General features: G+C 37.8%; 1 protein-coding gene across 2 annotated transcripts in view; it reads right to left on the bottom strand.

Moving 5' to 3' along the window:
- Positions 1 to 17,320, bottom strand: part of slc1a7a (solute carrier family 1 member 7a) — a 63,322-nt gene extending 46,002 nt beyond the window's left edge. For both annotated transcript variants that reach the window (XM_059345249.1, XM_059345248.1), the window contains exons 1-2: positions 16,566 to 17,320; positions 3,579 to 3,658 (exon numbers count right to left, since the gene is read on the bottom strand). In XM_059345249.1, the coding sequence (XP_059201232.1) occupies positions 3,579 to 3,658; positions 16,566 to 16,706 (221 nt within the window). In that variant the 5' untranslated portion in view covers positions 16,707 to 17,320. The remainder of the gene's footprint in view (positions 1 to 3,578; positions 3,659 to 16,565) is intronic.
- Between the last annotated feature and the right edge of the window lie 4,505 nt (positions 17,321 to 21,825).

Genomic DNA, 21,825 nt, shown 5'->3' on the forward strand with positions numbered 1-21,825 from the left:
ACCAGAAGCAATAATGATATGCACAAACACAGACTCTTCCTGCCCTTTGACTTGTTGAATAAACAAGATAGATGAAGATGGAGAAAAACATACAAGAGGCAGAAGCACAGGGAGATAGACAGACAGAGAGACAGAAACAGAGAGAGACAGAGTGACGGAGGGAGGATTAACTTCTCATCCAGCCTTTGCTGTTGCATAGATTGTAAGTAGCTTATTGCACAAAGCACCCTGCATGTAACCGGTGCGTTTGCATGATTTGTTTTGGGAGTTTTTTTGTGTGGTGGACATCACTGACCTCATGCAGGCAACTAAGAGCTTTGCGCCTAAAATAGTCAAACTGCTGAATCTGGCAGGCTGTACGCTTCCAAGAATGCATCTAAAGCTACAAACAGGGCAACAGGTTTGCTGCCATCATACACATTGGCCTTCAATCTTTGGTGTTGAAAAAGGTAGTAGAGTGCAGCAGAGACAGAAATCTAGGTTGTGCTTGTCATTGACATTAATCACCAGACAGCAATGCACAGCCAGGGAATCGAACCATATATAGGCTCTGCATTAAATACTCATCATACAGGATAGAGAAAAACATGTTTTCAGAGATGGAACTGTGAGAATTTTATATTAAAAGGGAAAACCTATGCTCAGATTATTACATTCAATCATTCATTTGGGATTTTGAATGTGTCTTTGTACTTCTTTGTGTACTTAAAGTCTACTTCAGCTCTCAGTTCTGTTAAATTGAGGGTTAAAACTTACCATTCATATCTTGCACTGCAGTGTAACAGCATTCTAAGCCCTGTTTAAACCATTTTTATTAAAGTTTAGCTTGTTTCTTCCATTGCAGCTTTTTGGAATATTATAATAACTGTTGTTGCCTTGTGCTTCTTTTATATATTTTATTATTGCATGTCTTCATGCATTGTGTAAAGTACTTTAACTTGTTATTGGAATTCCTTTTTCTTTCTTTTTTTTTTTTTTTTTAATGAAAAATGGACTGTATGGACACAGTCTCTGTGATGACACCCATAGGTTTCTGATGACTCAAAATGAAGCTCAATGTGGGTGGCTTTGGCCTTCACCATCTTGGCAGTTCCTGACTCCTTTCAAACTCCTGACTAATAAAAAAATGGGCAAGGAGGTGGATGAGTAAAGACAGGCAAAATGAAGCCTGGTTGTTTCAAGACACCACCTGTTACAACAATAACAGCTGTACAGCAGTGCAGCAACTATGCATACTTTTAGATCTTAAAATAATTGGGTGTGTCGTAAAAATTAAAACAAGCCCTCCAGCAAGCCTACAAGCCTAAGTGGACTTTATCGCTCTTTATCCTCACTTCTGCCTTCACTTCCATCATAATTACCACATTAACTAGAGCAGTGATTCCCAACGGGGGGGGGGCCGACCCCCCCAGGGGGGGCGCCAAAGATCCACGGGGGGTCCCGAAGCCCTCTTGATTTTAAGGGATGTAATAAATCTAATGTGTTAAATATAGATGAGTCAGCATTTAATTCATTAGTGGGACAAAAACAACTAAATAAGGGCTACATTAAATGTTTATTCATTCATTTAAATAGAAAAATCACTACTAGAAAAGTTTTAAAAATAAAGGCTATATCGCGAGAATAAGGACATGTGTAACATCCCTCCTGCAGTATACACAGGAAACCTCGCCTAGTGGTAACCTCACCTAGCGGTAACCTCACCTAGCGGCAACCTCACCTAGCGGTAACCTCACCTAACAACAGAAACACAGAGCTAATGGAAAACGGCGAAGCATCAGGGAGATGAAAATGCTGAATATTTCAAAAAGAAAAAGGGAGGGTACCATGAAAGTCACATTGAGTTTGGCTTCATAGAAGCAACGGACAATGGGGGTGTCACCAAAGTTTACAATGGTAAAAATGTGGGTCCCTCAAGAAAAAGGTTGGGAACCACTGCTCTAGAGGGTGCTGTCTAACATAAACATTAAAATGGGCTGCAAAAAGCTGCCAAACAAACAAAATATGGGGTTGTTCTTTGAAAGAAAGGAGTAGAAAAAAAATCAGCGAAATTAGTTTTAGAGACAAAAACTATTTTTTGTACGAGGCAGTAAAAACATATTTTTTCTGCTTTAAAGCTGGACAGATGGAAGATGGAGCATGGAGGTCCATGGGGATTTACATTTTGAAGCCAGCCTAAAGTGTTCATTTGAGAAACAGCAGTTTCTGGCACTTTCGGTTCGGCTTGTTTTTTTCTCAGATATAGAGGTTGGTGTGTGAAATAAAGTTAGTGTTTTAACAGTTATTTCCTGTGTGCATTGTGTGTATTTTACAAAGTTTCTCTACACACTCAGACTCTGGAGTACATCAACTGATTCACATTCATGTCAGGAAAAATATTGCTATAGACCCTCATCTTTCAATGGCTACACTCTCTGCTATACAGTGTTGTACGGCATTTCCCAAATGTAAGGTTAAATATTCTCTCACTAGAAACACTTCTTTGTTATGTGTCACTGTGCTCAGCAGAACGTTAAAATAGATCCCAGGCTGATTTCATTTAATCCATTCAAAAGAAAAGGTGAGGCTGGTAGGTTCAGTGGCCCTGTTTTTTTTGTTTTTTTTCCAGATTTCAAGTAATACGAACTATCACAAAGCAATCTGATTCAATTCTCTTCAAACTTATTTTTCCTTGAGCACAGTCATTTACAGACTTTCATCCTATTGAGTTTGGCATTTTGTTCAAACAGCATTCAAGTGTTTGTATGATTATGTGCTAATGGATGTACGTGTGTGTATGTTCTTTTACTTCCTACATAGTGAGGACCTGAATACGTTTATAACCAACAGAGTGAGGACATTTTTGCAAAGTGAGGACATTTCTGCTGGTCCTCACTTCTTTAAAGGCTTTTTTAAGAGTTCAGACTTTGTTTTAGTGTTAAAGTTACGATTAGGTTTATGTTATGGTAACCATGTATTAGGGTTAGGGTTGGACATTTAGTTGTGATGGTGAAGGTTAGGTAAAGGGTTAGGGGCTAGGGAACTCACTATTCCAATGAGGGTCCTCACAAAGATAGTACAAGTACAGTTTGCAAGTACAAGGATGTGTGTGTGTTCTTGTACTTCCTACATAGTGAGGACCACAACGCGTTTATAACCAACAGAGTGAGGACATTTTTGCGAGATTTTAGACTTTGTTTTAAGGGTTAAAGGTTACACGATAATGATAATTAACTGAAACTGTATTTTGTGGTTACAAAACTAACTAAAATTATAGTGAAAATGTCCTTCATTTTCGTCTTTTTTTCATACATAATGAAGATGGAGAAGACAAAGGAAATCAAGGCAAAATTTACTGTGACCTCTTTTAATCTCCAGCCCAACAAATACCCCATTACAAAAAACTACAATTAACACTGAAACTAATTAAAACTAAAACTAATACTAATACTAATGAAAAATTCCAAACTATTATAACCTTGCAAGGGAATTCACGATTCCAATGAGGGTCCTCACAAAGATAGAAGTACAAGAATGTGTGTGTGTGTGTGTGTGTGTGTGTGTGTGTATGTGTGTGTGTGAGTGTTTGTTGCTCTAACCTGGATACAACGAGGGGCAAAATTAGCATCTTCAACATCCTCATAAGCAGCTCTCCGGGAAACTGGAAGTACTTCACCTCCTGTAAGTGGCAGAGAAAAAGAAAGAGTTATATAGAGAAGCAAAATATTTGAACTATGTTATGATTGTCTGGTTAGACCCATTTGCATGATTGGGATTCTGCATTGCATGGCAACCATATCTCCTTAAAACTCCATTCATATACTAATAAACTTCTCCAGTACATTTCATAAAGAGTTTTAAACAGATGGTTAACATGAAAATAATGCAGCTTGGTTATGCAACAAATCAACCCAGTAATGTTTGCAAAAAAGTTGAGACATTGTCTAAAACCTAATAAAAAAACAATGTGATGATTTATAATCTTTTATGAGAATGTATGTTTACTTCTTAATGCAGTTTTGTTGTTGTGTGGGAATGTAATATTTAGCAGACCAGGTTGGTCTCATGATAAATACTTACATATATTATTTAACATAATATGTTCCGTAAATTTTGTGTTATTAAACACACTGAAAAAAATTCAGATCATTGTCCCACAAGGTTGTATTGTGTACAAAAGAGAGCTTGACTATTAATGCTAAAAGAAAAGGCAAAACATGTCTGAAACGTTTTAAACTTTAAACTTTGAAATATATATGGCTCTCTTGCTGTAGCTTCATGTTTACTACTGAGACACAAGAGGAACCGATATTCTGTTAATTTAAAAAAAAAGTCAATTATATCCTTTTAAGTATTGATCTTTAAGCTGACTTCAGTTTTCACTAACATTTATGGAAAGATTGAGTTTTTCTCTGTCTGCTTTTGTAACTTTTATAACAGAAATCTGAATGAAAGGCATGAATTCTGCAGCTACATTTCTGTGGGGAGCTGAGAAAAAAGAAAAAAGAAAGAACACATTGTGCAGTGGCTTTTAGATCATCTGAAAAGACTTTAAACCACCTGCGGTCCTCCTGTTGATTCAGGGTCTCAAACTCCCTTTTGCTTTTATGCTCATTTTTGTCAAAATAATCTCCCAAACCACTTAGACGCCTTCGTGTATTCACCTTCGGTAGAAATTTTATGTCACCACAAGTTTTTAATAAAACATGTTGCCTTTCAATTTGCTTTTTGTGTCCGTGTAGGTGGCTGGTATTTGGTCTAATTATTGCTAATGCTTTTTAGTTTTATTCTATTCAAATTATGTTGATGGACTTTGATCTGAAGTCAATGGGAAAAACATTATCTAAACATTTTCGAGGAGACACTGCAAGGTAACTATGTGTCTAACTGCCGCCTAATAACACCTCACATTCTTGAACAGTGTTATCACAGCAATTCATCATCTTATTCTTGCACAAGTTGAATAACTTCCCCATATTTTTTGGACAACATGATCTCACAGGAATCTGTGAAATAGCCACGGATTCGCTTAACTCAAAATCCGTGGAATAGCCACGGAATCACTCAAATTTCCGTGAAACTGACACGGATTTCGCTACAATGCAAGTTAATGACAAGTCATATCCCGTGGCTATTCCATGGATATTTTTTCCTATTGGTTTGTTCCAAGTCACGTGACTTTCAAGGTCCCTGCGGTCAGAACAAAAAACATGGCGGACAGTTCTCTCATTTTTAGTGAAAAAAACAACAACAATATTTTGACTTAGTTTCTGCATAAAAATGGATTTTGATTACATTTCTAGCGAGAAATATATGTTTTATTTTCGAAATATTCACTCAGTGAATGTACATAATCACTTTGTGGCGAAGATCTCGCAAGAAAAACATGATCCGCTGTGTTTTATTTTGAAATCTCCCTGATCCTCTGTGTATTTAACGGATCAAACCATTACATGCGTGTCAGTTTCACGGAAATTTGAGGGATTCCGTGGCTATTTCACGGATTCCTGTGAGACCATGTTGTTTTTGGAGCATGTATCCATGTATCCTATTATTATTATTATTATTATTATTATTATTATTATTATTATTATTATTATTTATCAGTGTTGGACATTCTTTTTTTGTGTGGCATAAAATAAACACCATCCCAAGCCTTTTTTTTTTTTGGGTGTAAATGTACTGAATAAGACACGTTTTCTTTTTTTCTTTCCAACCATTGATGAACACAGTGTTATACTGCATTAAGCTGCTGTCTTTTCCTCAATGTAACACAATGTTCAGTACATGAGCACTAGTGTGTAGCTGCCGTAGATAATCACTGACATTTTCAAAGATAAATGAACATAATTAAGTCTCTGTATGTTTCACTAAATACTCTGTAATTATAAATGAACTATCTGCCACTGACGCTCCTGAACTGGATGAAATATCAAACGTCAAATTTAATGTATTTAATGACATTATTTAAATGTGGTTAAGAATAAGAGCGCTCAGCTGCAGGTTGTGTTCAGACTATATAATTGCATTTACATACCTTGTCACAAAAAACCTGCAATACAATTAAATGCTCAGCTACATGTGTTCGATAAGAACTCCCTTGAGATTCATGATCACCTACTGTAAACATGATGTATAAAATAAACAACATAAACATAAACATTGTTTATATTCAAGGTTGGGTTAATATTGTATGGAAATGCAGTTGTGATCAGAATGTGATTTTAAATTAAAAAAAAAAAATCAAAATCAAGAGTCAGATACTGAATATGACAGCATTTGTATTATATTAAACCATGAAATTTACAAAGTAGTTTGCATAATGTACATTTTCCAGTTTGTTTATTTGTCTTATGGGTTTGAATTTGATTTTCTAATGCACAGGTGTTGGATATCATGTTTCTTAAATGTAGAAGAAAGAAAGAAAATCCAGTAACGCTTTATAATAAGGTCCTTAATAACCATTAATTAACAAGTAATAAGGCATTGTTCTCGCTTTAGATCCGGTAGTTGCAAAAAGCATAGTTCACTTATAGTTAACTTATAATAGATGAGCAATAAAGTATATTTTAATATCAATAAGCAAACAAAAAAGATTAATAAAGGCATGGCAAAGACATAATGGGTGGGTCATGGGTGTTTGTAATGCCATTATTAACACTTATAATACTATAAATATACTATAAAACTATAAGCTTATAAACACACAATAATGTTAATAAGCATCTTGTAAGGACTTACAAGGGCCTTATTACTTGTTAATTAATGGTTATTACAAGGACCTAAATATAAAGCGTTACCCAAAGTCCCTTTACTGCAACTATATTGCCATGCAACAATAAGAAGGCAACATTTTATTGTCTAGTTCGTCACAAATTTCTAGCCTAAAAACTGGACGAAACTCTCTCACGCAGACTGATTTCAGGGCTGAAGAGGACCTGGACGGGCCAACTGTTCGGGTTTTAATTGATTTCCAATGAAACTCAAGGAAATCAAAACTGAATCTAGGCAGCACTGATCAGATATTTGTCATGATTCTGTGACTGCATTGCTTACTTCTCATCTCAATGTTTTTAGGAACACATTTTACTAAATCCTGTAATTTCTGAAGGTCCGTGACCTGGCATTCAGGGGCATTTCAGTCTCCTCTTTTTCCCCCGCTTAAAACAGCTTCCCTTTACAACCACAAAAAAGGCTTAGTCCAACATCCAATTCAACATTCAACTTTCAAATATGCAGCAGTGCTTTCTCTAAGACCTGCAAACGGACAGTGAGAGAACTGTAAAAGGTTAGCTGTTGCTCGTCTCTCAATTTATGTTCAAGGCCCTCACCTATAGTCATGCTCTTTGAATGTGGACTGAAAATATCTAAATGAATTCCCTTTGAGCTTGTCCTTTGAAATAACGTGGATAGCTCAGAACACAGTGTTGGAAAAAAAGGATGGCTCTGAAAATATGTGGCTAAAAGGGAGAGACGGCCTTAAGGCTTGGTTGAAATGATACACAGCTCATTAAACTATGTGGACCCCCTACCGAGCCAGGCTAACTTCACTCAAAGCTGTAGTGGAATCAATATTTTTGTAATTAAAATGTATTAAACAAGGTGTCTGTAAGAGTGACAAACCAGTATATAATTGTCAGCCAACTCTGCAGTTCCCCATTGCGCTTTAGAAGCAAAACCTTGTTTGACTGTGGGATCATTTTTGTTTCTTTGGCACTACTTATGTCAGATACATCAACAACATTTCTTTGCACTTGTTTTTCCAGTCATCAAACATGGCTGAAGTAACCACTATTTCTGCTTTAAACCTGTTGTGGAAGTCTTAGCTGAGTTGGAAAAACAAATGCCTTTGTGTCTGGATTCTTTCGGAGGTACACACAGCTCGGTGAATTTCACCACCATCTTCTTCAGTGCATGACTGAAATTAGACAGATTTGCTGTGCTGAAAGAAACAGATGGAACAACTTCAACATTATATCAATATGTTAAAACTAGGGCCGGGACTTTAACGCGTTAATTAAGATTAATTAGTTACACAAAAATTAATGCGCTAAAAAAATTGACGCATTTTAATCGCACTTATTTTTGCACCCTAAACGTTTCTCACTGGATGAGTTTCAGGCGGACCGATTATACTGGAGCACCAACTAGCGTTGATGAGTTCAGACAACAACAAACCACAGTGAACATGAAGGAAGAAGCTGATGAGACCTTTGGTTGGCCCCGTGGATGATGGGACATTTAGTTACTAAAAACCAACGGATGGAAGCGTCGATAAGAGCATGGTTGTGTTGCTATGCAACAAGGTATTCACATATCACCGCAGCACATCCAGCCTCAAGTATCACCTCAATGCTAAACATATAGCAGCTAGCGGCGAATGTGGTAGCTAGCGTTTACTTAAAAAAACAAAGTATGCTAGTTTACAGAAGGGCTACCTACCTATAGGCTACCTGAATTTATGAAATTTCTAAATATGCTATTGCTACACTTAATGGCAAAAATTGCACTGGTCTGTTGGACTTGAACAAAAATAAACAATATTTTTGTTGCTTATGCTTATGTATTCAGTCATTATTCAATGGTATACTAAAAATCCATGTGAAAAAAATTACTTCTCGCTGTTCTCAGGTCAAATATTTATATGCGATTAAAATGTGATTAATTAATTACAAAGCCTCTAATTAATTAGATTATTTTTTTTTAATCGAGTCCCTTGTTAAAACTAATTAAAGTTATGTCAAATCTGTTTGCAAGACGACAGCAATCAACGGTTAAAATGCATGTTTTCTGAATGTAGTTTGGATCAATCAGTGCTTAATGAGAAATATGAATTTGTAATGTATTTATGAAGTTATAGAGTGGATGCAATGACTTAGATATATACAGTTTAGAAAAGAACCAAACAAAGGCATGTTATGTGACGATGACAGTAAGTCATGGGGTGAAAAGCCAGAATAAAAAAGTAAACAAAGGTGAAGAGTTGGAAATGAAAATTTAAGTACAGCACATCTGTGCAGATGATGGAGCCATAAAAGCTTTTTGATTCTGTTACGAGTGACAGAGCTTTTAGACAGAGTGAGCCATGTGTGTGTATGTGCGGAGTGGGGGCAGGTACATTTGTATGTTTTGTGTTGTTGTATGCCAGTTGGAGAACACATTATTCAGAGTGTACACATGAATGTGTATGTGCAAGTGTGTACTTTCTGTGTGCATGAAGGACAAGCTGTCACATGGGCTGACTCTGCTTCACGTTTGTACACTCATACACACACAGACACACAAAATCCAGGAGCTATGTACATTTGCATACAAATTGACATATTGTTTGCATTAAGATGTTTTTTATATCTGTGCACCCAGACTTTTATTAAATCCCTGTGGCATGGGTTAAGGTTGTGTCCAGTAGGATGTAGATGCTATTAGGCAGTGCATAAGTAACATGCAAATAGTGGGGTTTTTTGTGCTTTTTCTCTGCCTATCCGTGTAGATTATGTGTGAAGTTGTTGAGTAAAGACATGGGTACTGTAGTCTCTTCTTAAAGATTAAGAGGGACTCAGCAGATCAGATGGAGTTTGGAAGTTCGTTCCACCACCGGGGAACTACAGAGGAGAAGAGTCGCCTTTCTATTTTAGTGAGTTTGAGTGTTTGTGGACCTGACTTAACCCTCTGGAATCTTGGGCTATTATTTCCGTTAAAAAATCTGTTAAAAAATCTTTACCATGCCATGTTGGTATCAGTTTTTTTCAGCGCAACCTCACCTATATGTCCTGATAATTAATTTTTTACTTTGACTTACTTGATCGAACGCAAAAGAAACAGGAAAACATAAAATCTGATCTTGAAAATTATTAAAACACAGGTTGCAAATATAAAATATAACAGGTAGAATAAGGATAATATCTAGTTCTATATTTTTATACTAAATATATTTGACATTATCTGTTATGGAGTTTCAAGCCAGAACTTTAGAGGGAAGCTGATGGAGAGGCTAGACGTTGCTTCATTTTTATGTCTTCACGTCATGAAATAGTAATGTGCAGGTTGTTTCATGGACTCAAGAGGGTTAAGGTGCTCAGGTAGGCAGGAGCTGTGCCCATTGCTGTTTTGTAGGCAAGAGATAGGGATTTGAATTTGATGCAGGCAGCAACTGGGAGCCAGTGCAGAAAGATGAGTAGAAGAGTGACGTGATCTTTTGGGTTCATTGAAGATCAGTTCTGTATCATCTGCAGAAGCCTGAAGATGCATGCAGAGAGACCTGCCAGTAGGGAGTTGCAGTAGTATCACAAGGGCCTGTACCAGAGGATGTGTTGTATGTTTTGATCAGGTAGGGTCTGATCTTCCTAAATTTGTATCGACACAATCGGGCAATTGTGGCCACATGAACGTTAATGATCAGCTGGTCATCAATCATGACACCCAAGTTTTGTGCAGAACTTGTGGGTACAAGTTGTGTTGATCCAAGCTGAATATTTGTTGGCTGATATAAAGCGAGATGGGCCAGGATAACAAGAAGCTCAGTCTTGGGGAGGTTGAGCAGAAGGTGGTGTTTTGTCGTCCATGAAGAGATATCAGCAGGGCAAGAAGAGATACGAGCTGAGAGCGTGAGGTAGTTTGGAAAGGAATAGCTGGGTATCATCGGCGTAACGGTGGATATGACATTGACAAAAATAGAACTTTTGTAATACAATAGAACTTTTTTCAAAAAACACACTTAGTTCTAACACGACAAACAAAATAAAGCTCACCAAAACTGCCTGGGTTCGTCTGTCCATTTTTCAACATTCAAGAACTCTGATCAAACCAAACTTTAATTACTGGTAGAAGAACAAGAGGAAGATCAGACATCAAAGAAGCCGCAGAGAAAGCAGCTGTAGAGCATTACGTTTTTTTCTTTTTTTTACCAAACCAGAGTTGTTGATGGTTGAAACAGTAGAAAGACTTACAACAGCAGGTTTGGTGAGTTTTATTTTGTCTCTGTCGACCTCTGAATGAAGTTTGTTTTACACGAGGTAAAATTACTGTTTAAATCAATGGAGTCTGGTGTGTTTGGCGGGGGAACTATAGCTGCTGTTTCTGGTTAAACAAAAAGGATTTTACTCTTTAACAAAAAAGTCTGTCTCTGTAGGACCCTTTATTCAGTGTGCTCAGTGGGAAAAACAAGCACTTAGTGGTCGTATCTTGAGGGTCGAAGTTGAATTGTTGTGGCTGCTTGCTGAGGGAATCTAAAGGACCAATTCCAAAACTTTTGCACCTATCAGTCATTTACACCCAAAATGCATAAAACATTGGGCCCAGATTTAAGTTTCCATTTTTCCTTGTGTTCTGTTTCTACTACTAACATCAGGTGGTGTGATTTAAACTTTAATCTGTAGGCTTCAGTGTCTATCTTTATCTTTTATAACCTGAATTCAATGCTGAATAAGTTTCAACATCCTTGTGCTTCTCAATTGTTGAACGAATGAATGCTACATTCAAATGCAAGCGAATATAACGCAACATATGGTAACATATGCACACCCCAACGCTCCGGCTCTCGCCTTGAATTAATGAATGTGCTGTAAGCATAACTGTCTTCTCACCTTTGCTTTCACTCTACCAGCTGCCATGCAGTCAAATCAAACCCCCCTATACTTTATTCTACACTGAAAATAGAAAAAGATTTTTCTAGCAGCAAAGCTTTTCATACCTTTCTGCTATATTCAACCTGTAATTTAAAAAATACATTTCAACCACTTTTTTGGGGATATTCTTCACTTTACTGAACATGAATTGTTCACCTCGAGGTCAAGGGATTGTCATGGTTTTTGAGAGGCGCTCTTCAGGCACATCCTTTTAAAAAAATTGTATTCACTGCTAAGAGAGTACTACTCATCCTGGCAGTGGGCAGATTGTTGAACTTGTTGACCTCAGTTTCAGCTCATTGTGTTTGAGACAGATTCACAGAAATCAACTTCGTTTCTACAGATAAAACTGCATTTCCCATAATCTTATCTTATTTAAACCCATCAGCGTCTGAGAAAGACACAAGCTAACAAGAGATGGTTCATGTGTTTTAGCCCCACATAAAGCCGTTCTCATTCCCAACTCATCACATATGGATGCTTGGTCTGGACCCCCTGATGTCACTTTTTAAGATTCTGGGTAGCCATATGCTCCACTATGGTTAAATATAAATATATGGTTGACAGTGTGAATTCAACAAACTATCATGTTTTAGGTTACAAAAGTATGTTTGTTGTGTAAATTAACGTTCTTAAGTAGTCAACGTAAATAAATCAATGGCAACTTTTTGCCACGCTGTCCTCTTCCTTGTGCGGACTTTGTCGCTGGTTATACATCACCTAGCTCAGGGATGGGCAACTGGAGGCCCGGGAGCCGCATCCGGCCCGCACCCTCACTTGAAGTGGCCCTCAGTACAACTACATGCATTTGAGCATGAAATCTTAAAAGCACAGTGTAAAAATGCACAAAATTACTTCTTGCAATTAATGTTGGTCTGCTGTTCTTGCACTGAAGAAAAAGAAATCACAGTAAGTGGTTATTTTTTATTTGCTTCAAACCTTTTGTATTCCTATTTATACTGTTATACACTGCAAATGATTTGGTTCTTAAGATAAAACAAACTTAGATTTAGAAATGTTAGATCATTTATCTTGTTTTAAGAGTTAATTTCTTATTTTAAGTGTTCAACATGCTTATTTCTAGATTTAATAATCTTAATTTAAGACTGAAGAAAAAAGAAATCACAGTAAGTGGTTATTTTTTTTTGTATTCCTATTTATACTGTTATACATGCATTTAAGCATGAAATATGTTAAGTTACTGCACTGTAAACATATTTAAAATTGCAGTTTCATCATATCTGGTTAAGTTCACGGTCCTATATGTGGCCCTGTGGTAGTGAACATGAAAAATTGTGGCCCCCTGCAGCATTTAAGTCCCCGATCTAGCTATTGGAGCACCTGCTCTGTGCATCTGATGTTGCCATGGATGGCTTTACATCTTGACACCCATCGACAATGATTTGTCCTTTGGGCACTCGATCGGGCTGATATTTCTAATGGATATCCGGACTAGTCATTATTTGCAGTACTTGAAACTGGAGAAAATGGACATGGAGCTGAGAAATGACGTTTACAACTAGATTGTTTCTCAAGTAGGTGGTTAAACTAAGTTAGTTAAACTACTAAAAAGCAAAATCATCATCCGAAGATGGGTTCTGAGATGTGTTGTGTCTCTTTTTCTCTCCCCATGGAGTGTTGACCTGCTGCCAACCAAAGTTTGTTCAAACTCACCTACATATTACGCGTTTGTATGTCAGTATCAGGTTATATGAACATTAGAGTTTTTTGAAAGCGAGGTGCATCTCATATGGATGCCAAAGTCTTGTGTGTTGGTATCAGACGCCAAATGGAAAAGTAAGGGGCCCACTCAGCCATCACAAATAGCAGTGACGTGGGCTACCACTGTTAGCTTTGAATGCTAGCAGTAGCTGAGTCACCGTTAGCTGTGTACATTTGGAAATCACAGCACAGAACATGCTGCTGTAGACTCCATGTTAGTTCAGATCTGAAAGTCACACAATATCACAAATAAATTAACAGAAAAAAGTGGCGGTAGTGTTAGACCAGCCACCCACGAGGTAAATTTGCTGTTTTTGTCAATGGAGTTGGTTGCTTGGAAGAAAGAAGATAACGGCTTTAGTTTCCCATTATAAAGAGCTGGCTGGCAGCGAAGTAAAGAGCTGAAAATATTCTTAATATCGCAAACGTTTCAATGAACTTTTTTTAAGGTGTTCCTTTTTTTAGGTGGCTTAGATAAGTTGTGCAGCGGTCCCCATCAACAGCAGTACACATCGTTCTCTCCAAAGCCAGCAGATTCCTTTTACGCACAAAAAAATTGCTGCATCGATCTGTTAGATTATATGTGTTATTGTGTGACTTTTGGTGTGATTCAACCAAACGTGGAACTACTTCTCCAAACAGGGAACATCCTGACCACCATCAGTAATACACACTTGCAATGGATAAAGTTTTCATAATGGTTTCAGAAAGTAAAAGTTTTCAGAATGGCTTGAATAAAATAGCATTTTGACGCTAAAGCATACATGCTTTGACCAAAATTTGAATGTTTGGATTCAAATACATAGGAAACATAACTGCAAAACCACAGAATGATATTAAAAAAAAAAAAAACAAGTAATGGACTTGCCCTTTTAATATCCTTTGTTTACATCTTATCTCTTGTTCCCAAGATGAATCAGTTTAATGCCAGACTTGCTGAAGTTCTGATAGTATCTCTGTGTGTCTTCCTTAAAATTAATTATTCTTATTCTTAAAGTACTATGAGAACATTCCCCATGTGCCAGATCCACCAAATTAAGTTGGCTTGTAGTATCTTGTTCAATATCTATTTAATTTTAATTTTTGTATTCTGCTTGCAGTGCATTCTCTGCATACAGTGGTAGTTCTACACAGGGGCCTACAGGGGCCACTGCCCCTGTGAAGAAGCCCTTGGCCCCTGCTGTGGCCCCTGTGTCAAATTAATAATAAAATGATCAATTTATAAAGATGAACGACGGAACAATTCTTACCTATTTTTTCTTCAAACAATATCGCATTGTGCACAAAAGGAACCCAAAATGTGTACATTGTGTAGTTAAATAAAAGCAATAAAAGCTTGTGTATATTACAAAACAAATAAATAATTGTGCACAAAGATGAGAAATGTCATTGTCGTACAAAAAGTCTCATTGTTTCAATCGATGTATTTGTATCTTCCAAATATACTAAAATGAGATTTTTAAATAAGCTAAAATAAAGGATTTGAATGCTTAAATATCATCTTTGCAGTTTTTTAATGTGCCCCTCTGATTAAACACTGGCCCCTGCTTTGCCCCCACAGTAAAACTGGTCTAGAACCGCCACTGTCTGCATACATTCATATCAAATAGTGGGAGGACAGGGAAATATAAATACATATGAAGGTTTGCCAGCTTGCCGTGGCCTCACTGAACTGTTAAATAGTACTTGCAGTATGTTAACCAGACCATGTGGGTGGTATACAGTATTTTAGCCTTTTGTACGACACATGCTGTAAGTAGTAGTGTCAGTAATTGCCAGTGCGTAAAAAAATTCCTTCTTAAATGACACACGTAAAGTGTGCACCATGTTACACAGTATTTATATACACATCTGAAGTTCCCCTGTGTCTTGCTATTCATTCATTTGACATTGCATGCTCAAACATTAATGCAACACCTCCACACCTCTTACATCATATATGCAAAGATCCCAAATACACCCACCAGCTCCAACAGGACGTAAATGGCATCATCCAATGTCAAATCCTTTTCATCCTTCTGTTTCAAGCACCATCAAAGTACAGTGTAGTCAGATTAGGTTTTCACACACAATTCAGCATTTTTTTCCACGTCTTTCTTAGCACAAATTCAGTCATTATCACGCTGCTTCGGGAAATAATCATTTATTCGCCTGCAGAAATGTAATTTCTCTGTTCATTGGGAGCCTCTAAGCATTTTCTCTGAATTCCAACTATTTAATTCCACTTCCCATTCAGTCATGTGTGAATTATATAAGTGAACACAAATGGTATGTTGGTGACTCCATGTCTCTGTGAGTGATTGACAAATAATCTCTCCACTGGCAATCCCTTTCCATGGAGACGCTATAGGCAATCTGAGTGACTGATGGGATACAGTTTCGCATTTTTATAAAACAGGGGAAAAAAACCTCTTACTCTTAGGGATGTTTTTTGCCATTATAATGGGCCTGCAGCAGCAGCAGACAAATTGGCTTCTGGATGAGCCAACATTTTTTTTTCGGAGGGAGCCAACCATTCTTATGTAGTGTTTTTCTTCTTCACTCATCAAAAAACAGATGACCCTGGAGGCTCCTTAACGCTGTATTCCTGACACTCTGTTTCAACTTCAGCAAGATAAAGAACCTTCTTAGTCTCTCAGGTGGAGCTGAACAGCCACCATTAAGTCTTTTTCCATCTGTCCGAAGCTCAATCTGCGGTTAATAATATTGTTCTGTCTTCCACTTTAATGATCCTAGGGTAGTGATGATGAAACCTATACTTTGGTAGAATTAGATGGGCTAAGATAGGCTGGTTTAAGGTGAAGACATTATTATTTGTGAAGTGTACTTATTGAGTGAGTATAGTGTGAAATAAGTCCATTGTGGCGAAAGTTTGGTTTTTCGGACTGGGTTTTAAGGTTAAAATTTGAATTGTGTCCAGGTTAAGGTTGGTTGCTAAGCATGTAGCAACTTACAGGGACTGAACAACAAAGATAGCAGTACATGTATACGTGTATGTGACTGTGAAACTGTTGACGTGCAGCACATGGAGTGGAAGTAAAGAGGCAGAGAACAGGAACAGGGAATTGGGTAATCTCTCGTATTAGGGTTTGTGTGTCCGAATCCATCACGGCATTTAAGGAGAAGATAGGGGGACCACACACGGACACTGGAGAGGAGAGATAAAGTGAGCAGGCAGGTGGGTAGTGTGGAGGGGGCACCAGACGTCACAATCACCACCGGGTATTTTAACCAACTGACCTGCTCGGAGAGCTGCTTGCCTCTCAGGAAGAAGCCAAGCAGGCAGCCAATGACTACGGCCAGCACGGACAGGATGAGCAGTCCGTTCTGCTTGCAGACATTCTTCACCCGCCCCCATACTTCATCCAGAGCCACTGCCATCCTCCTCCAACTTCAACTTCACGCAACGGCCCCCCGCAGAGAAAACCCACCAGAGCAAGCCCCCTCCCCCCTTTTTTAAAACTTATTCAGCCATATGGAACCAGCACAGAGTCAACAGCCGCCACCAGTCCGGAAGAAACAGAAGAATTATGGACACAGCAGGTGGGGCGAGATAGATGGATGCAAACTGGTGAAAAACAAGGTGGGATTGAGAGATAAGAGAGGGAAGAGCAAAAGAGAAAAAGTTTGAAGAAAGAAATGTGGGGTTTGGTTAACAGATGGAGGGAAAAAGTAGAGCTAAAGTGAAGGTAGTCGTCCAAAAATAAAGCACGTTTCTGTCTTCTTCCTCCGAACTGCTTCCTTGATTATTCCACATGAGACTAAGAGCATCACACTGTCTCTGTCTATCTGTGTCTCTCTCTGTCAGTCACCTCCCTCTCTGTCTTTCCAACCCCCCCACCCCCCCACAACACAGTTCCCCTGGTCACCAACAGGGGGCTCTGCGACAGCTGGTGGTATTGTCATCAGGGTTAATACTACGATCCTATTAGGCTGCGCTGCACGACTCAGATCCAAGGCTGGATTAGAGAGCTCTCTGAACAATTGGACAGCGGATTGTTCCAGACCACGAAAAAAAAAAAGAGGAAAAAAAGGGAGAAAAAAATTGCACAACAAGTGACATGAGGTAAATAACAGCACAAAACAAAAACAGGGACTTACAATCCTGGTTACTGCACACATGATTGAACATAATGGAGATGACACAACTGAAGGAGCACACAGAAATAGTTACAGTAACTGTCCTCAGGTGAGTGTCCACTAATTAAAATTCATATTCTAAGGTACGCACATGAACGCCCACACACACACACACACACACACACACACATTCTTGTACTTCTATCTTTGTGAGGCCATCATTGGAACAGTGAATTCCCTTGCAAGGTTATAATAGTTTGGGATTTTTCATTAATTTTAATTTTAATTTTAGTTTTTTGTAATGGGGTATTTGTTGGGTGGGAGATTAAAAAAGGTCACAGTAAATTTTGCCTTTATTTCCTTTGTCTGATCCATCTTCAAAAACTTGACAAAGACAAAAACGAAGGACATTTTCACTTTAATTTTATTTCGTTTTAGTTAGTTTTGTAACCACACTAAACAGTTTCAGTTAGTTATCATTTTTTTTGAAAAACAAATTTTTATTTTTATTTCAGTTAACGAAAATGTTTTTTCAATTCTAGTTTTCGTAATTTCGTTTTGTTTTTGTTAACTATAATAACCTTGTTTCCTAGCCCCTAACCCTAAAAATGCCCAACCCTAACCCTAACATAAACCTAATTGTAACTTTTAACCCTAAAACAAAGTTTGAACTCTCAAAAAAGCCTTTAAAGAAGTGAAGAGCGACCGAAATGTCCTCACTTCACAAAAATGTCCTCACTCTGTTGGTTAAAAACGTGCTCCGGTCCTCACTATGTAGGAAGTACAAGACCACACACACACACACACACACACACACACACGCCAACCCATATTACATACTGCAGGCATTTTTCCATCTTCCTCACTGAAGGTCATGTGTATTTATTAGAGCCTTTGGAGACTGTGGTCCATTACATACAGTGCCACAAGTTAAATACACTGAGGTGATTTGGAGCTAATACTAATTTGAATTCAGCTTATAGCATAATGTTGAAAATGGTCTATATTTTTTATATTTCCAGCTGACATTTGCAGCATTAAATCCCAAAGCAATTTTTATTTTTTTTTACCATGCTTTCCATATAAAAGACTCCTTCAATATCTCTTAAGAATGTAATTGGACAGCTACAGAGGTGAGTTGCTTATAGATGTGCACGCAGCACATGCATGGTCTTTCGAACTCTTGAAAAATGCAATTTAATAATCATTGGAAGACTAGAAGCAAATGACTGCTGTACTGCACGGTTAATCTAGGAAAAGCACTGGAATCGATAATTACAGTTATTAAAAAAAGAATATTGGCCAGGTGGAGCCAGCCAGGCCTGTACTAATTCACGGAGCTACGCTTGTGAATAAATCTTGTGAACCATCAGTTGAAGAGTCCAACATCATGCAGCCAGGGAGGCTACAAGACCGGTTCTTTTAATTAATCTGTAACACTTTGTGTCATTCACCCATGGACTGTTTATAAAGATGGATGCCCAGGATGCATATTTATTCGAGCCCTTGTAGACTGTGGTCCATTACATACAGTGCCACAAATTAACCCTCTGGAGTCCATCTATTTATTGAAAATAATATGTTTTATTTACAGTAATAACTTTATTTATATATGATATGTAGACAAGCTGAGAAAGCTAGTTAAAGTTCAATCATAGGAGTTTTCATAGTGTGCCATCTATGTTTCTAGACCATTTAAAAAAATTTCTTTCTACATTGAAAACTATTACCATTTTTAATTTACGTGCAAATAGACTGTTTGGTAGTTTTATTATTGATTTATTTTTCTGCTGTTTTTGTGTGTGTAAATAGTGAAACTAAAAAAAGAAGAAGGTACATTTCCATAGAAACCTGTGTCTTTTGTTTGTATTTTCAGTTACTGGCAGCTTTATACTTTGTTAATTAAAATAAAATGTAAAATCAGACTGATAGCCAAGTGTTTGTGGAGAAAAAGGAGCCATGCATGTGATGTAAGGACAGACTGAAAGATGCTAAACAGAGACAGAAATTAATGTATAGGAATTGACAAATTTGAACCAAAATCTCCTGGACTTCAGAGGTTTAAATACACTGAGGTGATGTGGAGCTAATACTAATGGGAAGTCAGCTTATAGGAGAAGTTTCACAAGTTTATATTTTTTATATTGCTAGCTGATATTTGCAGCATTAAATCCCAAAGCAATTTTTTTTTATTTTTATACCACACTTTCCATATAAAAGACTCCTTGTAATTGGACAGCTACAGAGGTGAGTTCCTTATAGATTTGCACGCAGCACATACATGGTCTTTCAGAGACCTGACAACCACTTGAACTTACTTGAAAAATGCAATCGAATAATCATTGCAAGACTAGAAGAAAATGACTGCTGTACTGCACAGTGAATATAGGAAGAACACGAAAAGATTGGCCAGGTGGGGCCAGCCAGGCTTGTGCAATTACAGGAGAAACAGTGAACAAGAAGCGGAAGGAGCGAGTGAGAGAGAATTGTAAATGAATGAAGCATAAAAGATTGAACCTCACATGCAGTACGTGCTCATGTGTAATCAGAACTCTATTTCTTGGATGTGTTTGAATAATACAAAGAAGAAGTATGAGTAGCTACTATCTGGAACATCTATCTGTCACTGGTACAGTAATGGTGCCTTTAGCGCCAATGGTTAGTGTGTTAACAGTTCACTGAGAAACACATTTTCCCCATATCCTGGATGATATAATCCACAGATCAAATACTGAAGTCTGAAGGAGATCAAAGCGGTTGAAGTAAAAGGAAAGGATGAACATAGTGAAGATGGGCTGTCAGCCGGTATTACACATGAAGATCAAAACCGCCTCAGGGTATTCTGACGGTACACCATGCACCCTGTAAATGTCAAATAAATTGGAGACAAATTATTGAATGCAAAGACCAGGATACACAAATAATCAATATAATTGAGAGGTGTTACGGCCACTGTCTTCCTCTGGCCTCTCTCTGGTGTGTGTGTGTAGTTTTGTACTTCCTACATAGTGAGGACGGGAACACGTTTTTAACCAACAGAGTGAGGACATTTTTGTGAAGTGAGGACATTTCGTCCAGTTCTCACTTCTTTAAAGGCTTGTTTGAGATTTCAGACTTTGTTTTAGGGTTAAAAGTTACAATTAGGTTTATGTTAGGGTTAGGGTTGGACATATAGTTGTGATGGTGAAGGTTAGGGTAAGGGGCTCGGGAACAAGGTTATTATAGTTAACGAAAACAAAACGGAATAACGAAAACTAGAATTGAAAAAACATTTTCGTTAACTGAAATAAAAATTAAAAAGGGGAGTTTTAAAAAAAAGATGATTGCATATCTGTATATGTGTAGGAGTTTATGTGTGTATAGGCCTTGGGGGGGTGCCTCACATGGCAACCCAATTAGTCAGTTGCCTCAGTTAGCAAGAATGTCATAGCGATAACACAGCAAGTTGCCATGGAGACAGCCTTGGTCAGGTTCCAGACAGAGGGTGAGGGAGAGGTTGAAGAGCTTCTCGCTGCAGAGTTTTTCCTGGGGAGTTGTTGATTCCAGCAACGGCCTTGAGGCCAGAGCTGGTTGAGGGTGTTTAAAGCAGGATTGTTTGGGCTTCGGACAATTGGTCGTATTCCATTTACACGACCACTCTCCTTGTCCATTCTGGTCTCTGAATCGATCCATTCGCCTTTGCAAAGCCGTCAGTTTCTCCAAGATGTTATCCATCTTGCGGTTAATAGTCACAGTCTGAGTGCCGACTGCTCTGCCTATCGCTTTAATCAAGCCAGGCAGCCTAATCACAATTTACTGTATTCCTCGAAAAACCAGGACAATGCCTAATCCAATTAGCAAAATACCTGTAATCATGGTTCCGAATAGGTAGATGTCTTCAAAGTCCTCCACGGAAAGAGCTGCGAGGCACACGACTCGCCACCTCTCCCATGCTTCCATTCACTATTCCAATGAGGGCCCTCACACAGATAGAAGTACAAGGATGTGTGTGTGTGTGTTTTTTGTACTTCATACAAAGTGAGGACTGGAACACGTTTTTAAACCAACTAAATGCCCAACCCCAATACATGGTTACCTTTACATAAACCTAATTGTAACCTTTAACCCTTAAAACAAAGTCTGAAATCTCAAAAAAAAAAAAAAAATCTTTTAAACAAGTGAGGACCGGCCGAAATGTCCTCACTTGTTTAAAAGATTTTTTTTTTTTTTTAGATTTCAGACTTTGTTTTAAGGGTTAAAGGTTACAATTAGGTTTATGTAAAGGTAACCATGTATTGGGGTTGGGCATTTAGTGGTGATGGTGAAGGTTAGGTTAAGGGGCTAGGGAACAAGGTTATTATAGTTAACGAAAATGAAACGAAATAACGAAAACTAGAATTGAAGAAACATTTTCGTTAACTGAAATAAAAATAAAAAAAGA

This window comes from Centropristis striata, chromosome 11 (assembly GCF_030273125.1).
Source record: "Centropristis striata isolate RG_2023a ecotype Rhode Island chromosome 11, C.striata_1.0, whole genome shotgun sequence".
Taxonomy (NCBI): Eukaryota; Metazoa; Chordata; class Actinopteri; order Perciformes; family Serranidae; genus Centropristis; species Centropristis striata.